This window comes from Oncorhynchus nerka, linkage group LG22 (genome assembly GCF_034236695.1).
Source record: "Oncorhynchus nerka isolate Pitt River linkage group LG22, Oner_Uvic_2.0, whole genome shotgun sequence".
Taxonomy (NCBI): Eukaryota; Metazoa; Chordata; class Actinopteri; order Salmoniformes; family Salmonidae; genus Oncorhynchus; species Oncorhynchus nerka.
This window is the reverse complement of record NC_088417.1, coordinates 43035058-43054554: the sequence shown is the minus strand read 5'-3', so window position 1 is coordinate 43054554 and position 19497 is coordinate 43035058. Positions and strand designations below refer to the sequence as shown.

At 41.8% G+C, this 19497-nt stretch overlaps 1 protein-coding gene across 1 annotated transcript; it reads left to right on the top strand.

The window, feature by feature from the left end:
• Positions 1-278: 278 nt before the first annotated feature.
• On the top strand, positions 279-15078 carry LOC115105214 (alpha-1A adrenergic receptor-like). The gene is made up of 2 exons (XM_029626969.2): positions 279-1536; positions 14290-15078. Exons 1-2 carry the CDS (start codon positions 567-569, stop codon positions 14829-14831), a joined length of 1512 nt encoding a protein of 503 aa, XP_029482829.1. The 5' UTR covers positions 279-566; the 3' UTR covers positions 14832-15078.
• Positions 15079-19497: the final 4419 nt, after the last annotated feature.

Sequence of the window (19497 nt, the reverse complement as noted above, 5' to 3'; positions counted from 1 at the left end):
TGCCCATGAGTTTGTGTAGATTGCAGTTTACTTAAGATAATGACTATATGTGTAATGAGCAGTACAGGTTAGTGCTTTGATTTGTTGTCCTTTCTATATCAATTCAACAAGTTACTGTTAGCGCGCTGGTATTTACATGCAGTATATTGCTTATGGGTGTCAAAATGTTTAGGTCAATCCAGAAAGGGGAGGAAAGGTTGTATCTTGTGCGCATGGATGCGGGAGGGGTCCCTCAGTGGTGTCGCTGTGTTTCAGCAGTTTGTATCACCACGGTGGGAGCGCTGCAGTGGGGCGTGAGAGGCGACAGTCACGACGACTGTAGTAGCTGGTTAAAGTTATATAATCATGTGTTATGAGACTTAATTTTTCCGGACATCATGGAATTATGGAATCACACCATAAAAGGCAATTGCGCTTTTTCTCTGAGTTTTGCGCTCATTCTTCGTAATTGTTTTAGTTTGATTACCATTGAAAATGAAGTACACAGGTGATGTAACAAAATAAACGAAGTTTGTGTTGATCCATGGATTTACACATACCTGGTATGGAGGAACAGGGTCGTCAACATGAATTTTGATACTGCTGATGAAGTCAACTTCTGGAGTAACCGTTCCTCGGAGCTGTACTCGGAGACACAGGGACCATTATCTGCAAATAATTCCAACTTTACCACAGCAAATGGCACAGACAATAACACAGACACGAATCCGCTGGACCTTACCCGAGCCGTGTCCGTTGGTATAGTTCTGGGCGCGTTCATTCTGTTCGCAATCGTGGGCAACATACTCGTAATACTTTCCGTTGTATGCAACAGACACCTGCGCATCCCAACAAACTATTTCATTATCAACCTCGCCATTGCGGACCTGTTGCTGGGTACAACGGTGCTGCCCGTGTCTGCAACAGTGGAGATTCTTGACTACTGGGTATTCGGGAGGATATTCTGTGACATCTGGGCGGCAGTGGACGTGCTATGTTGCACTGCTTCCATTATGAGCCTGTGCGTAATATCCATAGACCGTTATATAGGAGTGCGCTACCCACTGCAGTACCCCTGTATAGTAACGGAGAAAAGAGCCCTTTTGGCCATGCTCGGTGTTTGGGTTCTCGCTACTGTCATTTCCATTGGACCTCTGCTCGGGTGGAAACAACCACCCTCAAATGACGACACCATTTGCCCCATCACCGAAGAGCCCTTTTACGCACTGTTCTCGTCATTGGGTTCATTTTACATACCTCTGGCTGTCATCCTTTGCATGTACTGTCAGGTTTATGTAGTTGCCAAACGGACCACTAAGAACTTAGAGGCGGGGGTCATGAAAGAACACATGGACTCGAATGAGCTCACGCTCAGGATCCACTGCAAAAACGCACAACTACAGGAATACTGCGGCGCAGGCAAGGGCCAGACACGGAGCACGCTAACAGTCAAACTGCTCAAGTTCTCCCGAGAGAAGAAAGCTGCTAAAACGCTCGGTGTCGTGGTGGGCATGTTTATTCTCTGCTGGCTGCCATTCTTCCTCGTGCTGCCCATCGGTAGGTTTGGGGTTTTGTTGAGCAAACTGTTGTCATCATTGGCCCCTAGTTGCATTAGGTTAAATTTAACCACATAACTGATAGACAGGACACTGAATGCATTCATTCTGTTTATAACAAAGAAACCTTGAAAATGAGTGTGGTCACCAGGCACGAGCACATACAAGGCTCTCCCTGGCAGAGCACATGACCATTTGCCCTTCCGGTCTCCAAGGTGCCCTTTTGGGTGGTGGTAATTATTTTCCCCAAAAATATATATTTTTGTATATTTTTTTTGTCATTGTTGTTCGGATCCCACTTCCCGCAAGTCATCAAGTTCGTCACCCCCCACCCCCCACCCAGTCTGTTGGTTGCGCATGTTGATCGTTTGTCCTTCCGCGTCACTTTACACACAGACAATGTCAGCTAAACATAGAATGAAGATGTTTATTTGTCTCTATGTGACGGCCGAAAACTTCATAGTTGAATATTAATAGCCTAAAAAGTTCGCAATGTTATAAACAAGCGAATCAATGCCACATTTTTTCATATTTAAAACAAGCCAACTGAATGCTAAATATAAGCTAAATATTGACATCACTTCCATGTAGGCCCATGTGCAATCGATAGACCTACATCCGAGCCGCTACAATGTTCTTATCTATTAAGCCTATAGGCTACTAGCTTACGCATTTCACTGTAGCCTAACCAATAACCTAAAGGTCAACATATTAGGTATATGTCAACGTTGCTTAACTTGCTACTTCATGTTTAATTATTTTAATTGGTTATTTATTTCATTGTAGAATAGCTGTACCCTAAGCCTACTTTAAGCTCAATTCCTGCCTGCCCTTAGGCTACAATTATTTGTTGAGCAAAATTTGCGAAAACCATTGTCATATCCTATTTTTAGGTCACATTGATAGTTTCTATAGCAAACGAGGGAATGAGCGACTTTTACAGTTTACACAAAGTGAAGAAATTCAGAATTTACATAAACCAACATTGCATACAAAATAGCAGGAGAACACTTAGAATGCATAACACATGGCAAACATATAAAACAAACACTTAAATACATAATAGGCTACAAAACATGTTTTCTCACAATTGGAAAACTGTACTGTGTAAAAGAAATATATACAAAAGATTACTTCGAATAGCCATAAAACATGTAAAAGCTACAGCGAGCTTTTGGTCTATATACTGGAGTCATTTTCAGCACGGGACAGCTCCTGTAAAGGCCGTTCAGTTTCAGATTGTAACAAGTGCACTGCGTGGTGTTTTGGGAAAAGGGCGTGACATCTTATTTTTAGGATGCATCGTTAAAACACTCATAAACCTAAATTCCATCACTATCGGGATTCAGGAAACCCGGCCCGGGCCTTTGTCCCAGTCTGCCCTGTACGGGGATTGCGCACGCCCGGTATCCAAACATTGAGAGATGCGGTCACTGTCGGAGTGTGTGCAGCTAGCTACCTAGTATAAATATCAGCGGTACTGCCACAACGGCGTTATATTTGATTAATACTTGATAACACCATATTTAGCCTACATAATTCGGTCTGGTTGACTGATATGCGCAGCAGAGAGCGACAAAAAGACAGAGGTAGGCGAAATCACAATCAGTCAAATAAATTAAACTAGCTGGCAGATCAACATCAAAGATCAACTGATAGCCGACTCCCTTTTACCGATGTCAACCAAGTAACTAGGTTACTTACAATTTGTGATGATGAGAAAATAAAAATAAAATCTTTACAGGCATTTTGGTATGTTATGAATTTCGAGTTATGATTTATGAAAGTAAAACAAAAAATCAAGCAGGGTGCCTTTTTTTTATTTTTAGCACCTGTCCCCTGAAAGGTCTGTGCATGGCGCTGTGTGTGTGACATAAGAGGACAGCATATATCTGTACAGGATATTCTCTGCTTATCATTCTCACACAAGCACACAGGCATTTTTTTACACACACACACAGTCCCTCTCTCTGACACACACACAGATACAATTTTTTCCAAATACAGTATACCAATAATATAGAGTTTTCATAAGTCTGATGGTAGTCATGTCAAAAATAAAATAATTTGTTTAGGCAGAAAAGGGGTTAATCAGACGCAGTAGGTCTACACCCATGCCAAAACGTGAAAGTGGGGTATGACAGTAAAATACAACTTCCTTTTATTATCGAAAGGTTAACTTGCCAAAAATGTAAAGATAGAAAAAGACCATACTTCCCAGCCTGTGGCACCAGAAAATGGAGGTAGCTAGTTAGGGGTAGCTTGGTTGTAGCATAAGGGTGCAATGGTGCACGAATCTGGTGTACTAGTAAATCATTTATTGTGGGTGCTAATGTGGGTGGTTGGCCTCTTCTTGTGTGTGTTTTAGCGCCGGCAAGCCTCTATCTTGAGTTTCCCATGTTCCCAGCACCTCTTAAATCAAGTGAGCAACACATTACACATCAAAGTGGATTCCTCCTACATCTGTTGTTGACATGGAAAAGTTCAGAGAGATGAAACAGACTTTTATACATGAGTCCTTTCCATCCCCTGCCCTCTATATTTGTCTATATTTACTGATTTATGCCAACCCTGAAACGCCATGTCCATTTAGAAATGTATACCGTAGCATGCTCATGCTCTTTGAAAGTCTCATTTCCAAATCGCAGGCCCAAAGTCTTCATTCTCTCCATCTGGACTTCACACAGTTAACTGGACATTTTTCATTTCAATTTTGCAAAGCAAAAACTCAGTAGGCCTATACCACAGGGAGAGTATATAAATACAGGATATACTATATTTTCAATGATTGATTACTGGTATACTAATTATTCTGTGCTTTTACTAAACCAGTGTGTCTATCACAGAAATAAATCCTGAATGAAGGGTGATATCAGTCAGTCATGACCTTCCGTGAGATAAGAGAAATGTACAGCTTTGTGGTGATAATCAGGTTATTTTGGCTTTGCTCAAATTACCCAGTTGCAATGTCAAATTGTGGCTCCCTATTGGTTCCTGAGGCCTTCTCAGGGTGTGATGTAGACTGGCTGTGTGGATGACAGAGATGGAGACAATAATATACGCACTGAGCAGAGCGGTGACCTAGCCTGGCCACACCATGGACGTGGAAGCATTGTGTAGAGTAGAGGGATGACATCTAGTACAGATCACACAGAGTACTTGATGGTGAACAATCCGACAGTACTTTGGGTAGTAGCCTAGTTAGTCAACTTCACAAATCATGTTTTTATTGTCAATTGCACAAGTACAGTGAAATGTCTTTCTTGCTTGCTCATTGCAGTAATCAATATCATAAGTAGAACAAAAACACACAAGAAATAGAAATAAGAACATAAGAAAGTAAGTAAGCTATATATATATATAGGGTCAGTTCCAGAGTCAGTGCCAATACCATATTTACAATGTGCAGGGATACTGGAGTGGTAGAGTTAGATATGTATAGGGCTAAGGTGACTATAGGCATCAGGATATATGATAAACTGAGTAGCAGCAGCGTATGTGATGGTTGTATGTGAGTGTGTGTGTGTGTGTGTGTGTGTGTGTGTGTGTGTGGGTGTGTGTGTGTGTGTGTGTGTGTGTGTGTGTGTGTGTGTGTGTGTGTGTGTGTGAGTCAATATGAATGTGTGTGCGTGTTATGTATGAGCAAATTAAGTGTGAGTTTTGGAGTGTCAGTGTAAGTGAGTGTGAGTGAGTGAGTATGTAGAGTGTGCATAGAGTGACTGCTGCAGACGTCGGTGTCGTTGGACCCTCATCCAGACACTCAGGGACTTCTGTTAAAGATAATACAAATGTTATTGCTTTGAAGGATTGTAGCTTTCCTGACATTGGTTGTAATTTCCTCCTTCTATGGTTTTTGGAATATGATGTCTGATATATTTGTTATGAGTCCAGGAAGCAACAATAAGACCTGAATAGCCCTGTCTTTGCTATCTCTACCAGTATATCAGTGATTTTATCTAAATTATATTAAAACTATATAATCTGTTACATCACCTGTTATTATTTACTTAAGGTATGGATATTGGGAGTGGTTATTATCTCAGTTATGCAATAAAGCCCTGGATTTAAACAGTAATAATTGGAATATAGATGGTGTTTTCATTGGAAATTAATGGTAGTCCTTAAAAGCACTCCCTTAGACACATTGGATAAAAATAGCTGGGTGAAGAATTCTTGGTGTTCATATTTGACAGACTTGTTGCTATTGCAACTGCCAGGATTTTAAAGTATCTTTGTGAGCTTTTGCAGACTGTGTGTGACAATAGTTCCACTTTTCAATGCCAGAATACATTTTCAAATTTTCAAACTCTCTGCCTTGACCCGCCAAAGGCATGTTTTGTTTTTGTCACCCAACATGATGTAGTAACCACAAACTATAGTGCTCTGTGACCTATTGTGCCTGTATTTTATGGCTTGTCCTCAGGCAGAGCTGGTGAAGAATAGAAAGATAGATTTTATGGGACAAACAGGAAACAGCATTTTTTCAAACAGTATAGCTGTTGAGGGGTTATGCTTTTTTCATCTCAGAACTCACTAGATGAACCAAAATATTACCTGCTAAAGATACTGACCCTCCAATGATTGTTGCTTTCCAAGTTACGTAACCAATATTTACTATTTTACCACGGTTACAGTTAAATGCATATGCATGATATTGCATTCCCACCATATTTAATAGATGTTTCCCATAATGTTTCAGATTAGTTAACTTATCAACCCAAATTCTCCAGTGAGCTGGACCTTGAGTGTGATATGATGGTGATAGGTTCCTGATGCTTTTAGAGGGCAGGGGGCAGGATTGCAGTGGGAATGCCAAGGCACTCATACAGTAGGTCCCACTTACCATCATGCATCTTAAGCCCTCTTTAAAAATGGCTTTTGACAAGATATTTTATTCCATGCTTTTGTCCATTAATGTGTTTACGGAGCTGTCCAAGGGCATTAAGTTCCCAGGTAGATCTAAGGGTCTTTCTCCGGCACTATATGGCGCCGGAGAAGATGGCTGGCGTTTTATGGGCTGTTTACCAACCATGCTATTTGGTTAGATTTTTTCACACTGTTGGTAACTTATTTTGTACATAATGTTGCTGCTACTGTCCCTTATGTCTGGAAAGAGCTTCTAGAAATCAGAACAGCAATTACTTGCCTTGAACTGGACGAATAATTTCTCTTTAATGAGTCGGACGAGAGGGATTTACTCCAGACACCCGAACAAGGCCCTCATCCCGTCATTCGCAGAAGAAAGAGACGGAAAAGATCATGCGGAAGGATATCGGGGTGCCTTGTGAGGATCCGCCGACGATTGGATAATGTGCCCTTGCCATCAGTACTTTTGGCCAGCGTACAATTGCTGGATAATAACTTGGACGAACTAAAAGCACTTATATCCTACCAACGGGACATTAAAAACTGTAATATCTTGTGTTTCACCTAGTCGTAGTTAACAACGACATGAATAGCATACAGCTGGCGGGTTATACATTGTATCAGCAGGATAGACAGCAGCCTCTGGTAAGACAAGGGGAGGCAGACTATGTCTATTTGTAAATAACAGCTGGAGCATGATATCTAAGGAAGTCTCTAGGTTTTGCTTGCCTGAGGTAGAGTATCTCATGATAAGCTGTAGACCACACTATCTACCTGTCCAGCTAGAGTTTTTATCTGTATTTTTCGTAGCTGTCTGCATACCACCACAGACCGATGCTGGCACTAAGATTTCACTCAATGAACTGTATACCGCCAAAAGCAAACAGGAAACGCTTATCCAGAGGTGGTACTCTTAGTGGCCGGGGACTTTAATGTAGGGAAACTTAAATCCATTTTACCAAATTTCTACCAGCATGTTAAATGTGCATCCAGAGGGGGAAAAAACTCTAGACCACCTTTACTCCACACACAAAGACGCGTACAAAGCTCCCCCTCGCCCTCCATTTGACATATCTGACCATAATTATATCCTCCTGATTCCTGCTACAAGCAAAAATTAAAGCAGGAAGCACCAGTGACTCGGTCAATAAAACAGTGGTCAGATGAAGCAGATGCTAAGCTACAGGACTGTTTTGCTAGCACAGACTGGAATATGGTTCTTCTGATGGCATTGAGGAGTACACCACATCAGTCACTGGCTTCATCAATAAATGCATCGATGACGTCGCCCCCTCAGTGACTGTATGTACATACCCCACCCAGAAGCTATGGATTACAGGCAACATCCGCACTGAGCTAAAGGGTAGAGCTGTCGTTTTCAAGGAGCGGGACTCTAACCCTGAAGCTTATAAGAAATCCCGCTATGCCCTCCAATGAACCATCAAACAGGTAAATCAAATCGTACTACACCGGCTCCGACGCTCATCGGATGTGGCAGGGCTTGCAAACTATTACAGACTACAAAGTGAAGCACAGCCGAGAGCTGCCCAGTGACACAAGCCTACCAGATTAGCTAAATTACTTATGTGCTCGCTTCGAGGATAATAACACTGAAACATGCATGAGAGCATCAGCTGTTCTGGACGACTGTGTGATCACGCTCTCCACAGCCGATGTGAGCAAGACCTGTTGTAACTACCCATCCCATTTCCGGGATCGTTGTCATCATCTAACACTAATTAGCATAACGCAACGGACATAAATATTACTAGAAAATATTCCTATTCATGAAATCACAAGTGAAATATATTGAAACACAGCTTAGCCTTTTGTTAATCACGCTATCATCTCAGATTTTGAAAATATGCTTTACAGCCAAAGCAAGACAAGCATTTGTGTAAGTGTATTGATAGCCTAGCATAGCATTATGTCCAGCTAGCAGTAGGCAACTTGGTCACGAAAATCAGAAAAGCAATCAAATTAAATCGTTTACCTTTGATGAGCTTCGGATGTTTTCACTCACAAGACTCCCAGTTAGATAGCAAATGTTCCTTTTTTCCAAAAATATTATTTATGGAGGCGAAATAGCTCCGTTTGTTCTTCACGTTTGGCTGAGAAATCGACCGAAAATTGTGGTCACGAAAACGCCGAAAAATATTCCAAATTAGCTCCATAATATCGACAGAAACATGGCAAACGTTGTTTATAATCAATCCTCAAGGTGTTTTTCAAATATCTATTCGATAATATATCAACTGGGACAGTTGGCTTTTCAGTAGGACCGAGAGGAAAAATGGCTACCTCTGTATTTTACGCAATAATCACTCTGAGAGTCATCAGGTGACCACTTATGCAATATAGTCACTTACGCTCATTCGTCAACATAAATGCGTGAAACTACTTCAAAATGCTGTAGACACCTTGGGGAATACGTAGAAAAAGGAATCTGGTTGTTCGCCCATTCGCTGCTCAATAGGGACGCATCGGAACGCAGAGCTTTCAAAACATGAGTCACTTCCGGATTGGATTTTTCTCAGGCTTTCGCCTGCAATATCAGTTCTGTTATACTCACAGACAATATTTTTACAGTTTTGGAAACTTTAGAGTGTTTTCTATCCTACGCTGTCAATTATATGCATATTCTAGCATCTTGTCCTGACAAAATAGCCTGTTTACTTATTTTTCCAAAAATGAAAATACTGCCCCCTATTTACAAGAAGTTTTAAACAGGTCAACATTCACAAGGCCACATGGCCAGACGGATTACCAGGATGTGTACTCCGAGCATGTGCTGACCACCTGGCAAGTGTCTTCTCTGACAATTTCAACCACTCCCTGTCTGAGTCTGTAATACCAACATGTTTCAAGCAGACCACCATAGTCCCTGTGGCCAAGAACACTAAGGTAACCTGCCAAAATGTCTACCAACCCATAGCACTCACATCTGTAGCCATGAAGTGCTTTGAAAGGCTGGTCATGGCTCACATCAACACCATTATCCCAGAAAACCTAGACCCACTCCAATTTGCATACTGCCCCAACAGATCCACAGATGATGCAATCTCTATTGCACTCCACCCTGCCCCTTCACACCTGGACAAAAGGAACACCTTTGTGAGAATGCTGTTCATTGACTACAGCTCAGCGTTCAACACCATAGTTTCCTCAAAGCTCATCACTAAGCTAAGGACCCTGGGACTACACACCTCCCTCTGCAACTGGATCCTGGATGCAACTTGATCCTGGACTTCCTGACGGGCCGCCCCCAGGTGGTAAGGGTAGGTAACAACACATCTGCCATGCTGATCCTCAACACTGGGGCCCCTCAGGGGTGCGTGCTCAGTCACCTCCTGTACTCCCTGTTCATTCATGACTGCACGGCAAGGCACGACTCCAAAACCATCATTAAGTTTGCCGATGACACAACAGTGGTAGGCCTGATTACCAACAATGATGAGACAGCATATAGGGAGGAGGTCAGAGACCTGGCCGTGTGGTGCCAGGACAACAACCTCTCCCTCAATGACATCAAGACTACGGAGATGATTGTGGACTACAGGAAAAGGAAGACCGAGCCCACCCCCATTCTCATCGACAGAGCTATAGTGGAGCAGGCTGAGAGCTTCAAGTTCCTTGGTGTCCAAATAACCAACAAACTAACATGGTCCAAGCACACCAAGACAGTCGATAAGAGGGCATGACAAATCCTATTCCTCCTCAGGAGACAGAAAAGATTTGGCATGGGTCTTCAAATCCTCAAAAGGTTCTACAGCTGCACCATCGAGAGCATGGTTGCATCACTGCCTGGTATGGCAACTGCTTGGCCTCCGCCTGCAAGGCACCACAGAGGGTAGTGCGTATGGCCCAGTACATCACTGGGGCCAAGCTTCCTGCCATCCAGGACCCTCTATACCAGGCAGTGTCAGATGAAGGCCCTAAAAATTGTCAACGACTCCAGCCACCCTAGTCATAGACTGTTCTCTCTGCTACCACACGGAAAGCGGTACCGGAGCACCAAGTCTAGGTCCAAGTGTCACGTTCTGATCTTAGTTCTTTTGTTATGTCTTTGTTTTAGGTTGGTCAGGGCGTGAGTTGGGTGGGCAGTCTATGTTCTTTTTTCTATGATTTGGTATTTCTGTGTTTGGCCTGGTATGGTTCTCAGTCAGAGGCAGCTGTCAATCGTTGTCCCTGATTGAGAACCATACGTAGGCAGCCTGTTTTCACCCTTGAGTTGTGGGTGATTATTTTCCGTGTTTGTGTTTGAGCCACACAGGACTGTTTTGTTTGTTTCACGTTGTTGTTTTGTATTTTGTCATGTTCAGTTTTTCTTATTAAATTATGGACACTTACCACGCTGCAAATTGGTCCGATCTATCTTACTCCTCATCAGAGGAAAATGACGAACATTACACCAAGAGGTTTCTAAACAGCTTTTACCCCCAAGCCATCAGACTACTGAACATCTAAACAAATGGCGACCTAGACTCTTTACATTGCCCCACTGCACCACCTATTCACTCTTTTACGCTGCTGCTGCTCTCTCTAATTATCTATGTATAAGTCACTTATATATTTCTGCCTACATATTACCTCAATTACCTCGAGTAACCAGTGACTCTGTACCGGTACCCCTGTACATTTTTTATTTAACCTTTACTTAACTAGGCAAGTCAGCTAAGAACTTCTTATTTACAATGACAACCTAGGAACAGTGGGTTAACTGTCTTGTTAATGGGCAGAACAACAAATGTTTACCTTGTCAGCTCTGGGATTCAATCTAGCAACCTTTCGGTTACTGGCCCTAGGCTACCTGCCGCTATGGCTGTTTATTGTTTATTGCTGCTCTAAATTATTGTTATTATTATTTATTTATTTATTTTTATGTTTTTTTTTTCTTAAAACTGCATTGTTGGTTAAGGGCTTGTATGTAAGCATTTCACTGTAAGGTGTTGTATTCGGCGCATGTGACAAATACTATTTGATTGAATTTGATTTGATTCCTTGACCACACTATCATAATCAGGTATGTGTTAGCAAACATGCCCAAACCAGAAAATGGATAAATCCTTCCTATAAAAATTAACTGCTCCTTTTGGCTGAATCTGTAGTCAATGTTTCTGTCCTAAAATGGAAATACCAGTTATGTAGCTAAAATGCGTAGTACAAATAGTAATTTGACAGCATCAGTGATAAAAGTAAAAATATTCCCAGTCTGTCTGGACCTCTGAGAAATTAATGTGCCGACTTGACTGTTGTTTTCTCATTCCATGTTACTCAATCAATGCCCGGGCATACAGTTCCTCTAAGGACCTCCACATTTGTAGAAGAGGGCATGGACTGAGAGATTCCATTTGAGATTATTTCTATGTATGGCGATTGATTGTGAAACCATGATAGATTGAGGAGTTTGCTGCATTATCCTGAGTTCTCCTCCCCCTCCCTCTAGCATGCTGTTTTTTTAGCAGCACTCAGGACATAGCCAGGAGATGTGTTGAAAGCCAGCAGCCTCACAGGGCTCTGCATACTGGAAGCCTACTGTACATTTGACTGTCCCCATTCATAGTCAAATGTATTGCATCAGTCTTTGCTTTGTTGTTTACTACCTCTTCTCTATAGAGCAACATTGACTACCTTTCTGTGTTTGGCTTATTAGTTTGTCAGAATTCAGCAACCGTCAAGCCGGACTCAGACATTTTGTAGATAAGACGGGCAGTCAATGTTGTCCGGATGTGTGAAAGACTTGGCGAGTAGATGAAATGGTCAATTGGTATGTGTAAATAAAGCCCTAGGAGATGGACTGTGCAAGTGGAATTGAGAGAGAAGTTGGACAGAGTGCACTGTGATTTGTTAGCCTGGATTCCACAGTTGCACGGCGCGAAGAAGCATCCTAAATCTTTGCATGTAAGCACTATCAGAGTAAAGTGGGTTCCTGGCTTCTGGTGACTACGGAGGTTGGGGGATGAGGACGTTACAGTTAGTGGAATAGCGTTGTGGAAGCTCCGGCTATGAAGGCACTTTACCCTGGACAATAAAGCCAGCCAGTAGCACATGATTAAAGTGTAAACACAGTCTCTCCTAGGGACAGGCTGGGAAATGACAAATGTGTCCTTGAATTAGATGGTTCTATGAGCCATGGCTCTATTCTGAGGAAACACTGTAATAACTCTGGTTAATCATCTCTCCATCCCAAAGCCGAAAGAGAGAAATAGGATAGAATGCAACATATTTCTCTTCAGGTTTTCATCCAATAACGTGACAGCCAAGGCTTATGTGGCAGGACATACCAAAGTGGATGATTACACAATGCTGAGTCCAAAAAGGCCAAAAAAGGGGATGTGATGTGCATCGGGGGATGAGTGCGAGGGTTTGTTAAAGAGTGGACTCCCAGCAGTGAAAGCCTCTGGGATTAGTGTGCCTGTAAAATGGGGAAGAATTTGGAATGATGGCGGATGTCTGTGACCTTTGTTTATGAGCTGGAGACAGCAAAGATGAAACTTGAAAAAGTGCACAGTAGTGTCGGCACAGTAGTGTTATAGCTTACTGTAATGATTTCTATACTTAATTAGGCTGCTTGTAAATCCTGCCTATAACTTTTTTTACTACTTTTCTTCAATAGTATTGGAAGCTTAGTAGCTTATTCAGAATCAGTGGAAGCACATGCAAGGTTGGTAGGGTTGACCTCAGTGATTAAAGGCCCAGTGCATTCAAAGTGCAGTTTTCCTGTGTTTTGTATCATATTGTACAACAGCTGATGAAACTAACACTGAAAAAGTGTGAAAACATATGATCAGTGTTATTTCCTGATAATTGCTGGTTGAAAACACAATCTACACAGGACCTTCTAATCAGCAGGTTTGCATGGGTGGGAATTTTTGTCTTCCATGCGGTAATTGATTAATAGACCAATAACAAAGAGTTTTCAGTTCCCCCCCCCCCCCCTCAGACTATTCCCAAACAGTCCTAGCGAAATTCTTGCAAGATAAATAGTTTTTTGCTAAAAAGCTATTTTTGCCCATTTTAATTCAAATCTTTTACAATAGGGTACTTAATTGTGACCCATAAATTATTTGATATTGATCTAAAACCAGCTGAATTGGGCCTTTAAGGAGAGTATAGTACTGTACACTAATGACGTGTGCTGTCAGTGAGTCATGCTATCTTTCTCTAAAACATTCCAAAACAGGAAACAGTCAAGACAGTAAAATCAGCACCAAAATGGTAATACTTGGAATCACTGTGCAAACATTGTAATAATTGGAGAACCACCAATCTCTATATCTCTATAGTGTATGATACTCCCGTGTCACTATACACCTGAGGCACGGGAGTTCATACACTATAGATTATGCCCTCTATAGTTGAATGAATGTATGATTAAAAATAAATACTTTTGCCAGTTGTACAATTGATAATAGTGTTTGATGCTTCAACAAAACCAGTTGAGTGAAGCCCCGCTTGTACTCTTTAAAAGTTCTCATCAGCTCGGTCACTGATCGTTGATCTGAAAAGTCTGGGAAGGGGAAAGTTGAGCGATTGAAACCCCACCAAGCCTATATTTCAACTTTCCCGTCTTTCCAGATCCTTGGTCTCGAGCGAGAGGAGGATGCCCGTGATAAAGTAGCTGCTGGTACATTGACTGTCTGTGAGGTTCTTTTGATGAATGCTGCCATCTATTGATAACCAAACATAATGCATTGAAGAGATGGTTCAGCGTTTACATAGTTTTCTCAGATACAGTATATCTACCACCACAGTGCATACCACATCTTATATTTAAAATGTCAAGTTAAGTTAAAATATATAACAGATATAAGATATAATATATAATGACATTGTTTTTGGACATCTCTGTCCATTTATGACACGTTTTCTCCATGTAATGTCCCAGGGTCATTCAACGCCAACCTGCGTCCCCCGGAGACGTTCTTTAAGGTGATCTTCTGGCTGGGCTACTTCAACAGCTGCCTGAATCCCATCATCTACCCCTGCTACAGCCGAGAGTTCAAACAGGCCTTCATCCGCATCCTCAAGTGCCGCTGCCATCAGAAGAAAAAGCAGAAGGGCTGGAGGGCCTACTACAACTACCGTTCCTCTCACCTGGGCTCCACCAACAACTCCTACCTGAATGGGAGTCAGCAGACCCTGTCCTCTGTCAACCCCAGCCCTCGCTGTGTGAGCAAAGGATCCGGCTCTCGCTTGGAGTCTGGGTGGGGCCATGGCTCCCTGTCCCCCTGCCTGTCTCTGCCTGGGAGCCCCTTCACCAGCCAGATGAGGGCCCTTCCTGGGGCTGTCCGCCAGAGCACCAGCAGAACTATCAGAGTCAACCTGGCCTCCCCCCTGGCCAGGGAGCCAGTGCATGCCAATGGACAGAGTGGGAATGGAAAGGTAGAGCATGGGGCAATCCGGGCAACACCTGAGACAATAATGTAATGGCGGGTTGGAGCATCAGTCATAAGCCTGGACAATGCCGTTTGATAGTCTGTACTTATGCAACGGTAGCCTTTACATCCAGGTGCATGTGGGTATTTTATACTGGATGCTGAAATATGGACAAAGGTCTAACTACTGTAGCAGTCTGGATTTAAGATTTACGCATCACACCAGCGGGTCAATGGTCAATGTGTCCGTAAGTATTTATTACTAAAAGTCTGATTGCTTGTAGTTCCATGTCCTCCAAATGTCCTTTTAAATAATTATTTGTATTATTAAATGATACTTTTAGACAGAGCACTGAAGGCCTCTGCTACTGCACAAAACCTTTTCAGAATAACATGTGCAGCTCTGGCACATACAACTTTTTATTTTTATAATTTTGGTACTATTTTCACAATTATGGTGTGAATTTTCAAAACTCTTAGTACAAAACTCAAAATGGGTAGCACTTGTAATGCAGCCTGTCTTAATTCAAACCCTTTCATTGTCCATTTATTTCATTTGTAGACATCTTTTACCACACAACCATTGATCCACAATATAGGTTAACTCAGTACATTGATTTAATCATCAAAACACAACATAATAATATCTTCTCAATTTAGTTATTTTAAATACCAGTTCATCCACGAGCAAAACATCTTAGACACGTGTTTCTATCACGTTTCAGGTAAGACCCAAATGCAGACTGTGTTGTTGTAACAATGTTTAGCACAGCAACAGGGGCAGGAAAACGACAGGTCAGGTCAGACAGGGGTCCATAATCCAGAGTAGTGGGGCAACGGTACGGGATGGCAGGCGGGCTCAGAGTCAGTACAGGCAAGGGTCAAAACCAGGAGGGCGAGAAAAAGAGAGACTGGGAAAAAGCAGGAGCTGAGACAAAACGCTGGTTGACTTGACAAGCAAAACGAACTGGCACAGACAAACAGAGAACACATGAATAAGTACCAGGGGGACAATGGGAAAGATGGGTGACACCTGGAGGGGGGTGGAGACAAGCACAAGGTCTGGTGAAACAGATCAGGGCGTGACAGTTTAAAATTGCATTTTTTATGTAATATGCTACAGTACTGTAAATTACAGTACATTACACCTTTTTCACATTAGGCAATACACCTACACTACCCATTAAAATTGACTGAACATTACATTTCCATAATGTCCATTATCCCATGTGTGATGAAAGGTGTGACCATTGGAGACATCTGTTTAACAGGCACTAGTTCGCAGTAAATATCTTCATTGTTCATGCACCTGGGGGAAAAGCTTTTGGCATGGCGAATCTAAGCCTGACATTGGTCTGAATTGATGTAATCATATGCCTCGTCCATGGCCTGAAGGAGGGTGTTACACTCATGGAGGTGACATTCACACATCTTCCAAATGTATTGTAATCGTGTATTGTATTAGGTCTGTACATGGCTCAGTGCATAAGAGCATGGCACTAGGAAAAGGGGATACCTAGTCAGTTGTTCAACTGAATGCATTCAACTGAAATATGTCTTACACATTTAATCCAACCCCTCTGAATCAGGTGTAGGGGGCTGCCTTAATCAACATAAGCAAGTAGTTGTTGTTTAACTGCCTAAAGAGTACTGTGGAGTAAAATCATGAAAGTTCGAGAGTATATATATACAGTTCAAGTCGGAAGTTTACATACACCTTAGCCAAATAGATTTAAACTAAGTTTTTCACAATTCCTGGCATGTAAAATCCCAGTAAAAAATCCCTGTTTTAGGTCAGTTAGGTTCACCACTTTATTTTAAGAATGTGAAATGTCAGAATAATAGTACAGAGAATTGTTTACTTCAGCTTGTATTTCTTTCATCACATTCCCAGTGGGTCAGAAGTTTACATACGCTCAATTAGTATTAGGTAGCATTGCCTTTAAATTGTTGCACTTGGGTCAAATGTTTCGGTTAGCCTTCTACAAGCTTCCCACAATAAGTTGGGTGAATTTTGGCCCATTCCTCCTGACACAGCTGATGCAACTGAGTCAGGTTTGTAGGCATCCTTGCTCACACAAGCTTTTTCAGTTCTAACCACAAATTTTGTATAGGATTGAGTGAGGTTAGGACTTTGTGATGGCCACTCCAATACCTTGACTTTGTTGTCCTTAAGCTATTTTGCCACAACTTTGGCAGTAGGCTTGGGATCATTGTCCATTTGGAAGACCCATTTGCAACCAAGCTTTAACTTCCTGACTGATGTCTTGAGATGTTGCTTCAATATATCCACATAACTTTCCTTCCTCACGATGCCATCTATTTTGTGAAGTGCACCAGTCCCTACTGCAGCAAAGCACCCCCACAACATGATGCTGCCACCCCCGTGCTTCACGGTTGGGATGGTGTTTGTCGGCTTGCAAGCCTCCCCCTTTTTCCTCCAAACTTAGCAATGGACAGTATGGCCAAACAGTTCTATTTTTGTTTCATCAGACCAGAGGACATTTCTCCAAAAAGTATGATCTTTGTCCCCATGGGCAGTTGCAAACCATAGTCTGGCTTTTTTAATGGCGGTTTAGGAGCAGTGGCTTCTTCATTGCTGAGCGGCCTTTCAGGTTATGTCGATATAGGACTCGTTTTACTGTGGATATAGATACTCCAGCATCTCCACAAGGTCCTTTGCTGTTGTTCTGGGATTGATTTGCACTTTTCGCACCAAAGTGCGTCAAAAGTTTTAGAACACCTACTGATTCAAGGGTTTTTGTTTATTTTGACTATTTTGACTAGAATAACATTGAATACATTAAAACTATGAAATAACACATATGGAATCACGTTGTAACCAAAAAAGTGTTTCTATTATTTGGTCTGAGATTTTTGGTTCTTTGTGAGATGCGATGTGGGTGAGCAGATGATCTCCACATGTGTATTTCCCACTGTAAAACGTGGAGGATGAGGTGTTATAGTGTGGGGGTACTTACCTGGTGACACTGTCTCTGATTTATTTAGAATTCAAGGCACACTTAACCTGCATGGCTACCACAGCATTCTGCCGCGATATGCCATCCCATCTGGTTTGCACTTAGTGGGACTATCATTTGTTTTTCAACAGGACAATGACCAAACGCACATCCAGGCTGTGTAAGGGCTGTTTTACCAAGAAGGAGAGTGATGGAGTGCTGCATCAGATGAACTGGCATCCACAATCCCCCGACCTCAAACCAATTGAGATGGTTTGGGATGTGTCGGACCGCAGAGTGAAGGAAAAGCAGCCAGAAAATGCTCAGCATATGTGGGAACTCCTTTAAGACTGTTGGAAAAGCATTCCAGGTGAAGCTGGTTGAGAGAATGTCAAGAGTGTGCAAAGCTGTCATCAAGACAAAACATGGCTATTTGAAGACTCAAATACAAAATATACTTTGATTTGTTTAATACTTTTTGGGGTGCTACATGATTTCATATGTGTTATTTCATAGTTTTGATGTCTTCACTACTATTCTACAATGTAGAAAATAGTAAAAAAGAAAGAAAGAAAACCCCTTGAATGAGTAGGTGTTCTAAAACTTTGGACCGGTAGTGTGTGTATAGTGTTTGGTGTATAGTGTATATATATATCATACATTTTATGTTTCTACTTTACAAACATACATTTTCATTATGTAGTTCTCAAAATCTGTAGTTTAACAAACCAATTAACATGTTAAATCTATAGGTCTACCATACATTTAAGTGACTATCAATTAAAAGCAGTCGAATTAAGTAATAGTAAATGTCTCTTAAAGAAAGAGATGAGAATTATATCAAAATAATGAGAGCATTGCATTGTGAATAGCAATTACTTTATCTGAACATGTATAGCAATGTGAAAAATGTATTGAAAATTTGCTTAGACTTTTGAAATAACTGCCTTTTTTATTATCTGTTTTGAGTTTTGTACTAAGAGTTGTGAAAATGTACCACATACTTGAAGGGGATCAACTTTGCTTGACTTTGGTTGCACTGCTCTGCATTGTAACATACACTGAGTGTACAAAGAATTAGGACACCTTTCCATGAAATAGACTGACCAGGTGAATCCAAGTGAAAGCTATGATCCCTTATTGATGTCACTTGTTAAATCCACTTAAATTAGTGTAGATGAAGTGGATTGTGTGTCTGTCATTCAGAGGGTAAATGGGCAAGACAAAATATTTAAGTGCCTTTGAACAGGGTATGGTAGTAGTTTCCAGGCGCACCGTTTTTTGTCAAGAACTGCAACACTGCTGGGCTTTCACACTCAACAGTTTCCCATGTGTATCAAGAATGGTCCACCACACAAAGGGGGTGCAAATCGATAACAAACTCAGCAAAAAAAGAAATGTCCTCTCAATGTCAACTGTGTTTATTTTCAGCAAACTTAGCATGTGTAAATATTTGTATGAACATAACAAGATTCAACAACTGAGACATAAACTGAACAAGTTCCACAGACATGTGACTAACAGAAATTGAATAATGTGTCCCTGAACAAAGGGGGTGGGTCAAAATCAAAAGTAACAGTCCGTATCTGGTGTGGCCACCAGCTGCATTAAGTACTCCACCTCATGGACTGCACCAGTTTTGCCAGTTCTTACTGTCAGATGTTACCCCACTCTTCCACCAAGACACCTGCATGTTCCCAGACACTTCTGGGGGTATGGCCCAAGCCCTCACCCTCTGATCTAACAGGTCCCAGACGT